The 17135-nt window shown below is 45.4% G+C and overlaps 2 protein-coding genes across 2 annotated transcripts; one reads left to right on the top strand and one right to left on the bottom strand.

The window, feature by feature from the left end:
- Positions 1-6520: 6520 nt before the first annotated feature.
- Positions 6521-10164, bottom strand: LOC121546393 (E3 ubiquitin-protein ligase TRIM17-like). Its single transcript, XM_041857656.2, has 4 exons — positions 9502-10164; positions 7875-8108; positions 7068-7090; positions 6521-6842 (listed from the first exon to the last, which is right to left on the bottom strand). Exons 1-4 carry the CDS (start codon positions 9691-9693, stop codon positions 6635-6637), a joined length of 657 nt encoding a protein of 218 aa, XP_041713590.1. The 5' UTR covers positions 9694-10164; the 3' UTR covers positions 6521-6634.
- A 4304-nt stretch (positions 10165-14468) lies between these two features.
- On the top strand, positions 14469-16061 carry LOC121546389 (endonuclease domain-containing 1 protein-like). The gene is made up of 2 exons (XM_041857643.1): positions 14469-14949; positions 15422-16061. Exons 1-2 carry the CDS (start codon positions 14662-14664, stop codon positions 16028-16030), a joined length of 897 nt encoding a protein of 298 aa, XP_041713577.1. The 5' UTR covers positions 14469-14661; the 3' UTR covers positions 16031-16061.
- Positions 16062-17135: the final 1074 nt, after the last annotated feature.

Below are 17135 nucleotides of genomic sequence, written 5' to 3'. Positions count from 1 at the left end.
TCTCTCTGTCCGTCCCCCTTTTTCCTGTCTCTCTCTCATGTTGCCTGTCTGTGATCTGTTTTGTGCAGTGATAAGTTGTGTCTGCCCAGGTTGACATGTATTTACCCTACTCACTCCCTCCATCCTCTCTCTGTCCTTTTCCTTCCCTCCGTCCCTCTCTCCTGTGACCCTCTGTCGCTCGCCCTGACAATAATCCTCTGTGTTCATTTTCTCTCCCCCTTTTTCTGTCCCCAATCCTCTGGCCCCCTCATAATCCTCAATCTGTCCCCAATACTCTGGCCCCCTCATATTCCTGGCCTTTGTTGGAACACTCAATCTATCCCCAATCCTCTGGCCCCCTCATATTCCTGGCCTTTGTTGGAACACTAAATCTGTCCCCAATCCTCTGGCCCCCTCATATTCCTGGCCTTTGTTGGAACACTCAATCTGTCCCCAATCCTCTGGCCCCCTCATATTCCTGGCCTTTGTTGGAAAACTCAATCTGTCCCCAATCCTCTGGCCCCCTCATATTCCTGGCCTTAGTTGGAACACTCAATCTGTCCCCAATCCTCTGGCCCCCTCATATTCCTAGCCTTTGTTGGAACACTCAATCTGTCCCCAATCCTCTGGCCCCCTCATATTCCTGGCCTTTGTTGGAACACTCAATCTGTCCCCAATCCTCTGGCCCCCTCATATTCCTGGCCTTTGTTGGAACACTAATTGGATTCTCAGTGAGGTGTTCAGGTCAGCCTTTCATTTGCTAAGGGAGGAGGATGGGAGGAGGAGGGAGGAGGATGGAGGAGGAGAGAGGAGGATGGGAGGAAGAGGGAGGAGGAGGGAGGAGGATGGGAGGAGGAGGGGGAGGACAGGAGGAGGAGGGAGGAGGAGGGAAGAGGATGTGAGGAAGAGGGAGGAGGAGGGAGGAGGATGGAGGAGAGAGGAGGATGGGAGGAAGAGGGAGGAGGATGGGAGGAGGAGGGGAGGAGGAGGGAAGAGGAGGGAGGAGGATGAGGGAGGTGGATGGAGGAGAGAGGAGGATGGGAGGAAGAGGGAGGAGGAGGGAGGAGGATGGGAGGAGGAGGGAGGAGGGTGGGAGGAGGAGGGAAGAGGGGAAGAGGAGGGAAGAGGAGGGAAGAGGAGGGAGGAGGAGGGAAGAGGAGGGAGGAGGATGGGAGGAAGAGGGAGGAGGAGCGAGGAAGATGGAGGAGAGAGGAGGATGGTAGGAAGAGGGAGGAGGAGGGAGGAGGATGGGAGGAGGAGGGAGGAGGATGGGAGGAGGAGGGAAGAGGGAAGAGGGGGGAGGGGGAGGGAGGAGGAGGGAAGAGGAGGGAGGAGGATGGGAGGAGGAGGAGGATAGGAGGAAGAGGGAAGAGGAGGGGGAAAAGGGAGGAGGATGGGAGGAGGAGGAAGGAGGATGGGAGGATGAGGGAGGGGGCATGAGTACAGATTCAAAGCTGTTTTGTTGCATAGGAGTTAAAAACATGACGTGTCATCACCATCAAACACGCATGCATGGATAAATACTATTACATTTTATTCATTTAGCAGACGCTCTTATCCAGAGCGACTTACAGTTAGTGAGTGCATACATTTTCATACTGGCCCCCCGTGGGAATCGAACCCACAACCCTGGCGTTGCAAACGCCATGCTCTACCAACTGAGCTACACAGGACTATCACGTAGGCATGACTAAACACACACATACACAGTTGCGGGTGCAAACACACACACACGTGTGCCGTGCACTGACCCCACACACAGACCATGCACAATCACAGCTTGCCTTAGAGCATAACTTTAAACTCATCCTTACACAGACATGTATGACAGCTCCACCGATATTTAATTCCACTAAAAGCATCTGCTTTCAATAAATAAGTAATAACTACCTCTGCCCTTCCTTCTCATCCCACAATGGTACTTAGCCCTTAGTCTATAGGATCATGAAGGAGCACAAATAGTTCAGGGATAAATGATGAGCATCGCTCTCCATCACTTCGGCCTATTTCCAATCAGTTTCAGTTCAATAAACAAGGACTATCAATATAACCTAGCCACATACTGTTTGTACCACAAGAGGTTGGTGCCACCTTAATTGGGGAGGATGGGCTCATAGTAATGGCTGGAACGGAATAAATGGAATGGTAATCGAACTCATCAAACACATGATTTCTATGTGTTTGATCTCATTCCATTTACTCCATTCCAGCCATTATTATGAGCCGTCCTCCCCTCGGCAGCCTCTTGTGGTTTGTACTACTACCTACATCTATTATTATGTGTACATTGTGCTGAACTCTGTCTGTATCTTATGTTATGTCTTTATGTCTGCCATATCTGTATGCTTGTAATGACACATGAAACATTTCCTAACAGATTATAAAGTATTCTATACTATTCGCCCCACTGTTTTCTTGACCTCTGACCCCTCCTCTATTCACCCCTCCCTTCTTAGCCAGCTCTTAACCTCTTTCCGGCTGAAAGAGAAGTTGATAGCATTCAACCTGAAGGATAAGCGCATGGTAACAAACGTTTCTCCAGTTCCTAATGAGGTTTCCATTAATCACATTAAGCCTATCTCCCCCTCCCCCTATCTGTCTGGTCATTAGTTATTGATTGGGGAGCACAAACCCAGACCGGAGAAAAGAGATCAATTGCGATAAAAACATCCAGAGTTGCACTGGAGGTCAAAAATAGAGTGGTGTATTTTACAAAGGGTTAACTCAGGAGGGCCTGAAGGAAAGATAATGAGAATTAGACAGGTGGATAAGGGAGAGGCAGAAGCCGTGTTTACACCTTGGATTAACATTTGGTTGTCATCATCCGATCAAGATGATCTGATCACTATCTGATCAAGATTTGTTGTGTCTACACATGGTAATAAAATATGTCTCTTATCTGCCCACTGCTTCCATATTGTGACCAGATTCCCTGGACCCTCCCTGTATGCAAATTAATCCAACCTGCCTTGGACCTCCCTTATGACACCAACTGTATAAGTTGTCTGAAAACAGCACACTTTTATAGTCAATAATTTTACACTGATCATTACAGCCTATATTTGTTATCCAACGATTTAAAACTGGGTGTAGGCTACTGTCCCCATATCTTCGAACTGTCCACAGCCATACAAATAAATATTATTTCATATATCCTAATGTTTTAAAAACACTAAAACAGCTTTGTAGGCCTAGAATAATTAGCATACAAAACGTTTGTATTTCTAAAAACGACTACACCTATAGCCAGACGCCTGGTCAAATTATGAAAACAGATAAAAGCAGCAATGGATCAAACGTGCAAAGGAGCACGCATATAAAGCAAATACTATGGCTTTATAAAGGAATAAAGTGTCAATCAAAAAGTAACCTAAAGAGTCCTTCATATTGTAGGAAGGACTGCATAGACAGTGGCCTCGCTCATGCTTACAGAAAGCTATGCGCCTTTACGCATCAGTTTGGACATATTCTGCACTTTATTGCTAGCAATTTGTCTGGAAAATTCTAAAAGATTCACAGAATATAATATAATAAAATCGAAAAGGATTGCATTATATTGCAGGTGTCCGATTCTTATTTAGTATAGGCCATAACAGTACGAAAGGGACAAAAAAGCGACATGTTGGGAGATCGACCGCGGCCGTGGGTGGGTTTCCTCCAAATCATTGATCATTCAGTAACGGAGTCTCTTTCACTCATCGAGAGTTGATCGACTGATATACTACCATTGCAGAATTTAAACTGAACTACAAATGTATTGGGGATGCATGGGACAGACTATGAAGGAGTCGCAGCAGAAGAGCGTTTGGCAAGGTATAATGTGTAGACTTAATTGCTGTTTCCACCCATACCTTTACATCTAGCCAGAGGGGACTTTTATAAAATGTCCATAGGCAAGCCACTGTATTATAGCACTGTATTATTTGATATAGCAACTGAATTAGACTGTTCACATGACCAAAAAAGTTGATAAAGCGCTCAGCAGCTTTCTCTCAATTTTCCCACAGCACTGTCCAGAATGAACGGATGATCACCCAATACCGAATCCAGCTTTGAATAAAATGGGCATTGGGTTCTCCCGTTTCAACTCCTGCTATTACAGGCCTTTCTGTTCTATGTTTTAAAATATTAGATTTTGCGCTGGAATTGGACGTGGGAACAAGGAACCCTTCGTCTCTCATTCGGCACAATATGTCTTCATAAATATATTTATTTCTATATGCGCGATCTAATTTCGATTGGACTGCGGCAATTGGTTTCTAATGAAAACCACCATGATCTTAATTCTGGAGGGTTGTAGGACCTAGACAGGAGGAGTATCCAGAGACAGAGGCGAGGTGATTTGAGCCTCTCTGGTTGAGGGGACCCAGGTGTAGTGGTGTGAGGCGCTGAATTATGTTTTTGAAACACTGGGAAATGTATCTGAAATGAAACCCAGGGTTGTTTACTATTCAAATCATAAAACAAAGTCCTCTCCTTGATCACAGAGATCTACCTGTAAGCCTATGACCAGTTATTTCTCCTTGTACAGAGAGGGAGGGAGGGAGGGAGGGAGGGAGGGAGTGGATGGATAAACAGTAATGTAAAACGGAAGGCTTGTGTTACTGGATGTAGATTAGCCTTGGAGTAATGATATCTATTTACAGATAAGATAAGCAGAGGAACTAGAATAACCTTCATCATTAATTTGCTAATTTGCTAATTTGTTTGCTAAAGAAGGGATAGATGATGAACTTACTATGGGTCCGATTCAGACTTGAGATAAGTAGACTTAACATGAACTTAAGTAAAAACAATTGACTTTGGTCCATGTTCAAGTCAATTTAAGAATAGTTGTGTGCCCATCTGAGGATACAACAGCCTGTGGTGTTATGTTGCAATAGACTTGTAATACCACATACCACAAGCGTATACATGTCCAGCACCAAATATAGAAGGGTTTAGTATTTAACAGCTCTCTTCTTTTTTCATATTGTATTGTGGTTTAGGCTGGTAGCTCCTCGCTTATCAAGTTTCAAGTGTCAGAGTTAGAAGGCTGAAACAATGTCTGGGTGATAATCCTACACACAACACACACTTCCTGCGCATACACACACCTGTTCCCGCTTACACACAGCACACTCTCACACACAGACACACATGAACTTAAGACACATGGTCCTGTGGTGCTCTCAGTACTCAGCACCACCTTGACCCTCTGCTCTAATCTGAACCCCTTTCTGACCTGTTAGTTCTACCAAAAATAATTTATCACCACAGCCAATATGTAACATGTTGAAATGTTGAACGCAGCTTCTGTCAGCGCCAGGTGTCTAATCACCAATTAAGGGCGTGGCCCAAGGTATACATGCTTGTCTGTTTCATTCGTCCAGGGGATCCTCTTACTATGTGCAGGTTGGCGTGCCTTGGGAGGACGTGTGTGTTGACCGTAGCCTAGACCAAAGCGATGACAATGGATTGTGAGTATGTTCATGGCAAGGTTGCCCGTAACCACTGGTACCTGTTCCCCTTCTCCCATGGCACGCCTCCCTGGGTATGTATTTTGTGTGTTGGCCAGAAATAATAAGAATATTGATTGAAATATAATACATTGATAGACGATTGAATGTACTGATGGAACTCAGAGGATGATTTAACCCTGTTGTGCGTGTCAGCAGTGATTGTACGGAGCGCTAGGCGTTGAAGACGGTGTCCGATAATCCAATAATACTATGAAATTGTCATTTTATTGTTGGCCATGTCCATTTGTAAGGATAAGAATGTCATGTTTAAGGTACCTTTCAATGTGTTTTTCCATGTGGCTTACTTTATATTGCTCTGGCATGTGCTCTCTTCAAACACAAAACATTCTCCATGGTAACATATTTACAGCAAATGTTAATAAATGACAAAACAGTGAACAATGGTATAGTGTTAGTACATTGGTGAGTATGATGCTGTTTCTCTCACAGCTTCTCTAAACTTCTACATTCTTGTATTTGGTTCTCAGTGTTCTCTGACATTTGTTAACAGTTCTCTGACAGTTGTTAACAGTTCTCTGACAGTTGTTAACAGTTCTCTGACAGTTGTTAACAGTTCTCTGACATTTGTTAACAGTTCTCTGACAGTTGTTAACAGTTCTCTTACAGTTCTCTGACAGTTCATAACAGTTGTTAACAGTTCATAACAGTTGTTAACAGTTCGTAACAGTTGTTAACAGTTCGTAACAGTTGTTAACAGTTCATAACAGTTGTTAACAGTTCATAACAGTTGTTAACAGTTCATAACAGTTGTTAACAGTTCATAACAGTTGTTAACAGTTCATAACAGTTGTTAACAGTTCTCTTACAGTTCTCTGACAGTTCATAACAGTTGTTAACAGTTCATAACAGTTGTTAACAGTTCATAACAGTTGTTAACAGTTCATAACAGTTGTTAACAGTTCATAACAGTTGTTAACAGTTCATAACAGTTGTTAACAGTTCGTAACAGTTGTTAACAGTTCTCTGTAACAGTCATAACAGTTGTTAACAGTTCGTAACAGTTGTTAACAGTTCGTAACAGTTGTTAACAGTTCATAACAGTTGTTAACAGTTCGTAACAGTTGTTAACAGTTCGTAACAGTTGTTAACAGTTCTCTCATACCTCCGGGTCCGGGCTAACAATAACAAGAGGCTCACGGTTTCTCCCGTTGATGATTGGCCAGGGGTTGAAGTAGGGGAACACAGGCTCTGTGAACGTGGCGTCGGAGAATGTGAACAGGTGACTCATATCCCCTGCGTCGTAAAACACCACAACACCCCTCCCGTAGTCCAGGTACACCCCTACCCTCCTGGAGGGGTGAGGGGGGTGTAGCAGGCTCTCCTCGTGGTTGGTCAAACGTTCTGAGAGACGGAGAGAGAGAGAGAGAGAGAGATAGAGAGAGACTGAGAGTTTAATTTACCTAGAAAGGCCTGTTTCTGAGTCTTTATCTAATTTACAAAGTACCCTTATAGAACAAATAAAGATGAATTAAACACTGTGTTCATTCAATCATGTGGAGTCATGTGGATGTTGCAGAGCTCTATGAACCGTAGCATCAAATAACAGCCATGGATTTGATGACTTACCCTCCAATAAAATCTTTGATTCCCTGAAAGAAATAACAACAGAGATATGAGGCCATGCTGAGCCACACTCTTCTTCTCCAACTCAGAAACCTTCTACCCTCCTCTTTCCCTTTTCAACCACCACCCTTAACCCCTTTCCCTCCATCCTCTAAAATCCAGATTTCCTCCCTATCTTCTCTCTCCATTACAGTCCCTCTCTCCTCTCTTCCTCCTCTCTCTCCTCTCCTCCTCCTCTCTCGCCTCTCCTTTCCTCCTCCTCTCTCTCCTCTCTCTCCTCCTCCTCTCTCGTCTCTCCTCTCTTCCTCCTCTCTCTCCTCTCCTCCTCCTCCTCTCTCTCCTCTCCTCCTCTTCCTCCTCTCTCTCCTCTCCTCCTCCTCCTCCCTCTCCTTTCCTCTCCTCCTCCTCTCTCTCCTCCTCCTCTCTCTCCTCTCCTCCTCTCTCGCCTCTCCTTTCCTCCTCCTCTCTCTCCTCTCCTCTCCTCTTCCTCTCTCTCCTCCTCCTCTCTCTCCTCTCCTCCTCTCTCTCCTCTCTTCCTCCTCTCTCTCCTCTCCTCCTCCTCCTCCCTCTCCTCTCCTCCTCCTCTCTCTCCTCCTCCTCTCTCTCCTCTCCTCCTCCTCTCTCGCCTCTCCTCTCCTCCTCCTCTCTCTCCTCCTCCTCTCCTCTCCTCCTCCTCTCTCTCCTCCTCCTCTCCTCCTCCTCTCTCGCCTCTCCTCCTCCTCTCTCGCCTCTCCTCTCCTCCTCCTCTCTCTCCTCCTCCTCTCCTCTCCTCCTCCTCCTCTCCTCTCCTCCTCCTCTCTCTCCTCTCACCCTGAGTTGTGCCGGGTACTCCTCCTCTTGGAGTTTGATGTGGAGCTGGTCGGCGGTTTGCTCTAATTGGCTGATTTGCTCTGTGGTGTGTTTGAGGGCCTCCTCCAATTGGTTGAGCCTCTCTTCCTTCTCCCTCCGCACTCGCTCCTTCACTCTCTCCTCCTCCTGGAGAAGGAACTCCCTCAGACGTCCAAACTCTGCACTCACCTGCTCCTCTATGTCCCCAGCTCGCTCCTGATGTGGGGAGGGACAGAGAAAAATATCAGTGTTACCGACTGGGTATGGAATACATCTAAGAGACGTTGTTAGCCCACTGAGCTTTAGTCATGGTGATAGAGCTAAAACAAGTTTTTATTTTATTTAACCTTTAATGTTACGAGTCCATTAAGAACCAATTCCTATTTACAATGACGGGCTTTCCAGAGGCGGAGACAGCAGTGATTATAGAACAATACAAAACAAAGACATCACGAAACACAAAACAGACACACATGGCAACATTTCAATCAATGATAATGTAAGGAGGAGAGAAATGCAGTGTTCCATTAAAATCTCAGTCAGTTTACTGAAAAGAGTCAAAAGAAAAGGTCACCTCACAGGAACACCTAACCACCTCCGCTACATACACACACACGCACGCACACGCACGCACACGCACGCACACACACACGCACACACACGCACGCACACACACAAACATTTGATGGCTAGATTGTTGACACACATCCTTACTCATTTCCTGTGCCCCACAGAGAGACAGAGGGAAGTGAAAGATCAAGTGATTGGCAGACAGTAAGTTTGTCAGCATGTGACAAACAAGCAGACACATAGACACGCAGGGCATTCCTCCTTAATGGGGCCCACATGACTGTGCTGTGCTCATCTTAAAGGTAGGACTCCCTGACATCCTGCACATTCTGTATCTGCCTCAAACACATGTACACTGTATAACCAGCACATCTTTTATTGACTTTACCTTGGGAGAGGGAGAGTCCCGGGCCCATCCTAAATTCTAGCATTGACCTTATCCCTGCTTAGTGCTAACTAAGGCCGGTATTTTACCTCATTCTCATGGTGTGTGCTTACATTAGGTGTGTGAGAATGTGTGTGTGTGTTTATGTGTGTGTGTGTGTCTGCAATGTCTCTGAGAGGAAGAATGGGTAAACACTAATCCCATAATCTGTATAATAATCTCAGAGTGCCACTGTGCATTAGACATTCCCAACAGTCCAATATTTGATGTGACACCTGACAACATAATTGTATTGACAAAGCCTTTATAATTAAACTCATTTGCATGTGCTTGGGTGAGACAACGCGGGAGAATGTTGCATGGCCAACAGAAATTCTGGTTCAGACTAAGGGATGACGGGCAATGCAAACCAGAAGCCTCTCGCTGACGCACACACACACTCAGTCAGTATACCTTGATGAGCATGATCTTGTTGTTGGTCTGGACCTGATGGAGAGAAGCCTGTCCTGTCTGGAGCTGTACTCCAGGGCTATGGACACATTCCAATGCACCAGGTCCCCGTGACAGTGATGTATTATTAACCCATATGTATTTCTATAGCAAAACACCTATATAGGTAGACACATAAATACAAAATATTGTCCAAAGTGTTACCTTGTAGTTCTCGAACGCCTCGTTGATGGGGATGACGTTGTGCGTCTTGTGGCCTCGGGACATCCCGCACACCAGGCAGATCGCGAGCTGATCATCCTCACAGTATAGCTTCAGCTTCTCCTCGTGCTTCTCGCACAGGTCTGGCTCGTGGCGCTGTGAAGAACCGGTGAAACTGAAACCGGAGCTGGGCATACTGGCCCCCTTCGTCGTTTTTCTGTATCCTCCTGCGCGCGCTCCGGGTCCCCGGGTTTCCCATCCATGGATCGGGCTCTCCTCACGCTGTCCACAACGTTACACAGAAGCGAGTTGGGACGCAGCTTCTGAGGGCATGTCTTCCGGAACTGCGGGCAGGTTTGGTGCTCGTCGTACTTGCTCTCCCAGCACTGCGTAATGCACACACGACATAAGTGGTGTCCGCACTCGAGAATCACCGGCTCACGGAAGAGCTCGAGGCATACGGGACAGGTGTGCAGCTCCTTGAGGAGCTATGTAGCTCCTCAAGCGAGCTGGCGTCAGTAGCCATTCCGAGCCGTCTGCTCACTGAAGGGACAGGGGGCTGCGCTCAGTGGAAAGTTCACTCTTCCGTATTTGAGAGGGCGTGGTCTGTCTGAACTGACAGCGTCGGAGTTCCTCTGTTTTCACGGAAGAGGGTGAAGACATGCTTCTACAAGTCCACAGATCCCGCGGGCAGCCGCGTAGTGAACCAGGTATCTCTCTGGCCCAGTTTCCTTTAGGCTCCTAGCTCCTACTTCTATAAATCCCTCAAGCGTTCATACATCTAAAAAGGACTGGATAGTTGAAATGGAGGCTCTGGGCTATAGGAGTTGCCTAAATGTAGTGTAACTGTAATGTATGTAAGTGTGTCCATCGGTGAAAGTAGATTTCATTTCTTACGGGTATGGGACACCCAAGTGCGCGCACACATGTTTTTTTTTTATAGCCTAGGGGTGTAATCATAGAATTACATATAGAATCCCTATTAATTTAATATATGATCTCCGTGGTCCTAGTAGCCTAGGCCAGGTAAAGATTTGTCATATTTTTTTTATTTCACCTTTATTTAACCAGGTAAACCAGTTGAGAACAGGTTCTCATTTACAACTGCGACCTGGCCAAGATAAAGCAAAGCAGTGCAATAAAAACAACACAGAGTTACATATGGGGTAAAAAAACATAAAGTCAAAAATACAACAGAAAATGTAGCAAGTTATGGAGGTAAGGCAATAAATAGGCTATAGTGCAGAATAATTACAATAGTATTGGAATGCTAGATGTGCAAGAGATTATGTGCAAATGGAGATACTGGGGTGCAAAAGAGCAAAATAAATAACAATATAGGGATGAGGTAGTTGGGTGGGCTAATTTCAGATGGGCTGTGTACAGGTGCAGTGATCGGTAAGGTGCTCTGACAACTGATGCTTAAAGTTATTGAGGGAGATAAGAGTCTCCAGCTTCAGAGATTTTTGCAATTCGTTCCAGTCATTGGCAGCAGAGAACTGGAAGGAATGGCGGCCAAAGGAGGTGTTGGCTTTGGGAATGACCAGTGAGATATACCTGCTGGAGCGCAGACTACGGGTGGGTGCTGCTATGGTGACCAATGAGCTAAGATAAGGCGGGGATTTGCCTAGCAGTGATTTATAGATGGCCTGGAGCCAGTGGGTTTGACGACGAATATGTAGTGAGGGCCAGCCAACAAGAGCGTACAGGTCACAGTGGTGGGTAGTGTATGGGGCTTTGGAGACAAAACGGATGGCACTGTGATAGACTACATCCAATTTGCTGAGTAGAGTGTTGGAGGCTATTTTGTAAATGACATCGCCGAAGTCAAGGATCGGTAGGATAGTCAGTTTTACGAGGGCATGTTTGGCAGCATGAGTGAAGGAGGCTTTGTTGCGAAATAGGAAGCCGATTCTAGATTTAACTTTGGATTGGAGATTCTTTATGTGAGTCTGGAAGTTGAGTTTACAGTCTAACCAGACACCTAGGTATTTGTAGTTGTCCACATACTCTAGGTCAGACCCGTCGAGAGTGGTGATTCTAGTCGGGTGGGCGGGTGCCAGCAGCGTTCGATTGAAAAGCATGCATTTAGTTTTACTAGTGTTTAAGAGCAGTTGGAGGCTACTGAAGGATTGTTGTATGGCATTGAAGCTCGTTTGGAGGTTTGTTAACACAGTGTCCAATGAAGGGCCAGATGTATACAAAATGGTGTCATCTGCGTAGAGGTGGATCTGAGAGTCACCAGCAGCAAGAGCGACATCATTGATATACACGGAGAAAAGTGTCGGCCCAAGAATTGAACCCTGTGGCACCCCCATAGAGACTGCCATAGGTCCAGACAACAGGCCCTCCGATTTGACACACTGAACTCTATCTGAGAAGTAGTTGGTGAACCAGGCGAGGCAGTCATTTGAGAAACCAAGGCTATTTAGTCTGCCAATAAGAATGCGGTGGTTGACAGAGTCGAAAGCCTTGGCCAGGTCGATGAAGACGGCTGCACAGTACTGTCTATTATCAATCGCGGTTATAATATCGTTTATGACCTTGAGCGTGGCTGAAGTGCACCCGTGACCAGCTCGGAAACCGGGTAATACCTTTTAGCATAGGCGGCGCGTGGGTTTCAAGTTTTGGGAAGCTCATTTTCACCATAAACATGCACCTTTATAATAAAGCATTCCATGCATTCTCGCATTTGCAGACTTATGTAAGATAGCTTACTATGCCTAATGTCGTAGTAAATATAATTTGTTATAGATTGGTCTGACTAAAATGTTCTGTAAGACCCATTTGGAGCCTGTTTTCAATAAATGCTGTTCCAGGTCAGAGAACAAAAGGTCAGAGAACAAAAGGACAGAGAACACCTTATCTTCTCACCAGATGGCCTAGGAATGCGATAATAGGACAAAACCCCCACCTCCGGCCATAGATCAACAGATACTCCTCAACGAGTTCCCTGGACACACACAGACATTTCACTGCACGCACACTCATTCTCAACTCCCCTGTCTACTGGTCGGGTGCCAAGGGCAGAGGACTCTGCCGTGCACCAATGGGGCTTCTACTCTGGACAGAGCAGACCCGCCTCCTACGCCTCGGGAACCAATCAAGGGACTAGAAGAAGGACCCCTCCTTTTGTGTTACATTGTATAAAGTAATGCTGTAAACTCTGTTTAAGCATCCTTCTCAGCTGACACTAATAGAGTGCTATATGATTAGGTCCATGCATGTTAATTAGCAGGATCCCATGCATGTTAGCTAACAGTAACAGATATCTCTGTGTTTAATAAACTGCCTTTTGCTTAAGCAAATTCCTCTCTGTCTAGCGTCGATGGTTTTGTACTTCCTCTCCTAATTATGGTTTCACCAACACTAATGTGATGATTAGATTGGATAGTCATAATTTAGGATAATAATATAACTCAATCACTGTTCGCAAAAAAGACTGTTCAATGCAGCGCGTAGTGGCGTAGAGTAGGCCTAGGCTAAAGGCCTATCAGATACATTTCTTGTTGGCCTTTTATCAACACATTTCATGCTATTCTGCTACACTTTATATGATTGGAGACGTTAGCAGAATATTTTTTAATACTACAAAAATTACAAGTTAGCCTACACTGCCGACACTGACAAATACAATATGTTATCCATAACCAAAAACAAACTAAAGTGGCACTGACCCAATGCTAAAGACTGTGAATGTGCACACTCACCGGGGATATGGCCGATGTTCTCCACTGGTGCCAATAAGATAGGCTACTGTTCGCTCAATTAAGTTAAAATACAGATTGGGGTGTTTTCATTGTCATCATTTTATTTTTTTTTATTTTTTTTTACAGCAATAGCCATTTGCTTTCCAAACGGGTTTTCCGCAATTGTATTTTTAAATATTGCGATATGCCTGGCTGTGTCGTTAAGAAGCTAATTGTCCTCTGTGGCCAAATCATGCTTTCTGGTATAGTAGCCTATTTTAAATGTTTTTTTGTGTGTGTATAGACAGGTGTAAGCTAATTAGGCTATATAATTTTGCCAATAATTTACTATAGGGAAAGCTTCCCCTATCCTTATGGTCGCGCCGCGGATGCAAATGTGGCATAAACACAACCAGTCATGTTAATATCTGATTGTCAAACAATCACTTAACAAAGGCATTGCTGTAGGCTACTTGCGCACATTCGTCCACTCACAAAATAATTCCAGTACCCAAACCCCAACAGTGCACTTGTAGCCTGAATCGCATCCACAGTTTTTTTTCAATAATAATGTATTTTATGAGGTATTTTGTGTTAATTGTAATAGGCTCACGTTTTACCTGTACGGCTTACCCCCATTATTTATTTTGTCAGTACGCTGTACCAGCTTACTTTCACCCCTGAGTGTGTCAGATGAGTCTGTGACTAGGCTTTAAACCAGGTGTTGTCCTGAGGGTTCGAAACATACCAGAACACTGCCTTGAAAAGCCGAGGCTGGTAAATGAGTCAGCACTCTGAATAAATACTTTTTGAGGAAGGAGAAGGGAAACTGATAACGCATAAACATACTTGAACCTTAACCTATATCCATCAGTAGTATGTCAGCAGCTTTCTATTCCACCGAGGGGGAACGGGGAAATACCTATGGGTTTTCAAATGAAACCTGCTCTCTGTCACATTTTGAGTGCCAGTAACTCTAGTTTCATTCAGTCAGCTCAGTTTCAGTGACATGTGTAGATTTAATGCAGAGGCTCTTTCCATTTCTGTTCCAATGAGAACCTCTATCAGGACAACCTGTCACTCCAATGGTAAAAAAAAGGGTAGTGACCATGTGTGTCCCAGAAGTGCTGTATATTTCCCAGAAGACACTATAGTCAGCAGGGGGAAGTTCAGTTGCATCTCAAGGAAACAGAAGGGAGGAGAGGAGTCAGATGAAGGTGTCACCCTCTGAGTTTCTGCTCACTGGGTATAAAAGACCTCGGAAGCTAGGTTGATAGAAGACCACTCTCCATCAATTACACAGGTGACTCAACAGACAGTGAACAGAAGAGTAGGGCTCTCTGTAGAGAACTGAACTGAGTTGGCCAGGAGTGGACTGAGCTAGACTACATTGGACGACAGTCTGTGACTAGTTTCGGCTGAGAGATACACAGGCTTTCTCTATAACACACACAGTCCAGTGCTCAGCAGGAGGATGGCTGTGTCATGTAGGGGGGCTCTGCTCATGCTTCTAGCCAGTCTTGGAGGTCTGGTCTGGGGGGAGGTGGGTGACTTCACCCCTTGCCTCCGTTTCTTCTACATGGAGACTCCCCCAAAAGGCATGGGGGGAGAGGGGTACCAGCCAATCTGCCAGCGCTACAGGAACCAGTACCACTTTGCCAGCCTGTACCAGCGCCAGCGCCGTGCCACCCTCTACTCTGCCTACATACTTACCCCTGGAGGAGGCAAACGGCCCAGGAACAAGTGGATGTATGAACCACAGGTGAGGAGTATGTCTCTGTGTGTAACGTAACTGTGTATTCAATTCAGGGTCTATTCCATTTGATTCTACTCAATTCAAGAAAAAATACTATTTATGGTGTGCGTGTGTGTGTGTAGGTGTGGATGTGGGTCTGTGTGAAGCCAGCAGTTCTTAGAAAAGTGGTTAAGCGGCGTGACTTCTCTCAACCAAAGCAATTAATCTGGTTTCTGTTTCTCTTTTTAAACTTAAACCACTATCTAGTGATTTCCAGGAACAAAAAGACTGGATCATAATTGAAGCTCGGAAGCTCTGGTTATGTTTTTATTTTCTTATACCCAACAGCTCAGAGTAATTACCAGTGGTAGAATTGGTTATTACAATGCAATAAGCACTGTAAAAAGATGGGGGGAAAACATGTATAAACATATAGGTTGAACCATCTTTCTCTCTGTGTCGGTTATAGTCTCAGTGTTCCCTCTCTCTGTGTTCTAAGTTGGCATTCTCCGGTGCCAGTCCAGAGATGCATAGTTTCCCGCGGCATGGCTCCGTGGACCAGAACGTGGTGGAGAGCCAGGCGGTGCTCCAGGACTACAACAGCTCCTCCTACACCAAGGGTCACCTCAACCCCAGCCTGCACCACCAGGTCCCAGAGGACCGCCGGGCTACCTTCACCCTCACCAACGTGGTTCCTCAGCGGGCAGCCTCAAACTCTGGCCCCTGGGCTCAGCTGGAGGCTGAGGTGAGGGCCCGGATGGGTAACTACTGCATTGGGCCAGCGTATGTAGTAACAGGGGTGCTGCCATACCTCTCTGAGCGCTGGATGGCCAACCGGGTGGCGGTGCCAGAGTACATGTGGTCTGCCTACTGCTGCCCCTCCTACAACTCTAGTCTCCCCGCCTCACGGAGACCCTACTTCCCATCATATGCCGCTGTGGGCCGCAACGACCCCCATAGTGGAGGAGAGATTGTACCGGTGGACCCCCAGGCGAAGGCCTCTGTTCGGGGGTACGATGTGAGGTGGATGCCCCTGGACACTGTGGAGACTATTCTACAGCAGAGACTGGGTGTCCACATCAGCCTGTTTCACAATCAATGTTTGTGAGCAGGTGTGGTAGTTACGTAATGGGCTGTTGTATGGGCTGTCCCTATTCAGTGAAAAATAAAATGCTACAGTGGAACATAATATATTTGGTGATTTAAGATCTTTGAACTAGTTTGCAGACCAGTCACAGCACACACAGACACAGACACAGACACACACACACACACACACACACACACACACACACACAACTAACCTTGTGGGGACACACAATTCAGTCCCATTCAAAATCCTATTTTCCCTAACCCTAAACCTAAACCTAACCCGTACCCTAACCCGTACCCGTACCCTTACCCTAACCTTAACCTTAACCTTAACCCTAACCCAAAAACCTAACCTTAACCCTAACTGTAAACCTAACCCTAGCTCCTAACCCTAACCCTAAAACTAACCCTAGTTCCTAACCCTAAACCTAATTCTAACCCTAACACTAATTCTAACCTTAAACCTAAACCCCCTAGAAATTTTTGTTTGTTTTCTATTCTTGTGGGGACTTCTGGTCCCCACAAGTATAGTTAAACACGTACACACACACACACACACACACACACACACACACACACACACACACACACACACACACACACACACACACACACACACACACGCACACACACACACACACACACACACACAAGATACATAAATATATGATAACAATTGCATATTCCACACACTGCTAACAGATTTCTATAATTTGAAAAAACAACAACAAATATGGAACTATTCAGCTATTCAATTTCAATAATCCTCCTAGAGATAAAAACAACAGATTCTGTGTATCAGCTAACAAACAGTCAAACTCCTAAACTACAATAACCAATTTAGAATAAACAAATAAAAACTCCCTCAACACAAAACTTCCCAAACCCCAAACTGTGAATGGAATCGTCTCCAAATACAAATGAAACCTTGCTCACGTGTTGTGCAGCATCTGTGTGTCAAGGTCATTAATAAATGCTGATTAATAAATGCTGAAAATCCTCCCATAGATATCTCTGTTGTGAATCCGGTTGTGACTGAAAAAAAATTCCATTGTCAAGGCAGCACTTCCTAAGATTGTCAGACCAGGACTGGCACACTCGCTCACCTGAGTAGCTCTGCA

The sequence above is a fragment of the Coregonus clupeaformis genome, chromosome 3 (genome assembly GCF_020615455.1).
Source record: "Coregonus clupeaformis isolate EN_2021a chromosome 3, ASM2061545v1, whole genome shotgun sequence".
NCBI lineage: Eukaryota > Metazoa > Chordata > Actinopteri > Salmoniformes > Salmonidae > Coregonus > Coregonus clupeaformis.
Note: the sequence above shows the minus strand (reverse complement) of the source record. Positions and strands in the feature narration are given on the sequence as shown.

Coding starts and splice junctions, on each gene's coding strand:
- LOC121546393 (XM_041857656.2), bottom strand. CDS start 9,693: ATGCCCAGCTCCGGTTTCAGTTTCACCGGTTCTTCACAGCGCCACGAG. Junction 7,091..7,874: donor AGTACCCGGCACAACTCAGG/GTGAGAGGAGAG, acceptor TATTTCTTTCAG/GGAATCAAAGATTTTATTGG. Junction 6,843..7,067: donor ATCAAAGATTTTATTGGAGG/GTAAGTCATCAA, acceptor TCCGTCTCTCAG/AACGTTTGACCAACCACGAG.
- LOC121546389 (XM_041857643.1), top strand. CDS start 14,662: ATGGCTGTGTCATGTAGGGGGGCTCTGCTCATGCTTCTAGCCAGTCTT. Junction 14,950..15,421: donor AGTGGATGTATGAACCACAG/GTGAGGAGTATG, acceptor CTGTGTTCTAAG/TTGGCATTCTCCGGTGCCAG.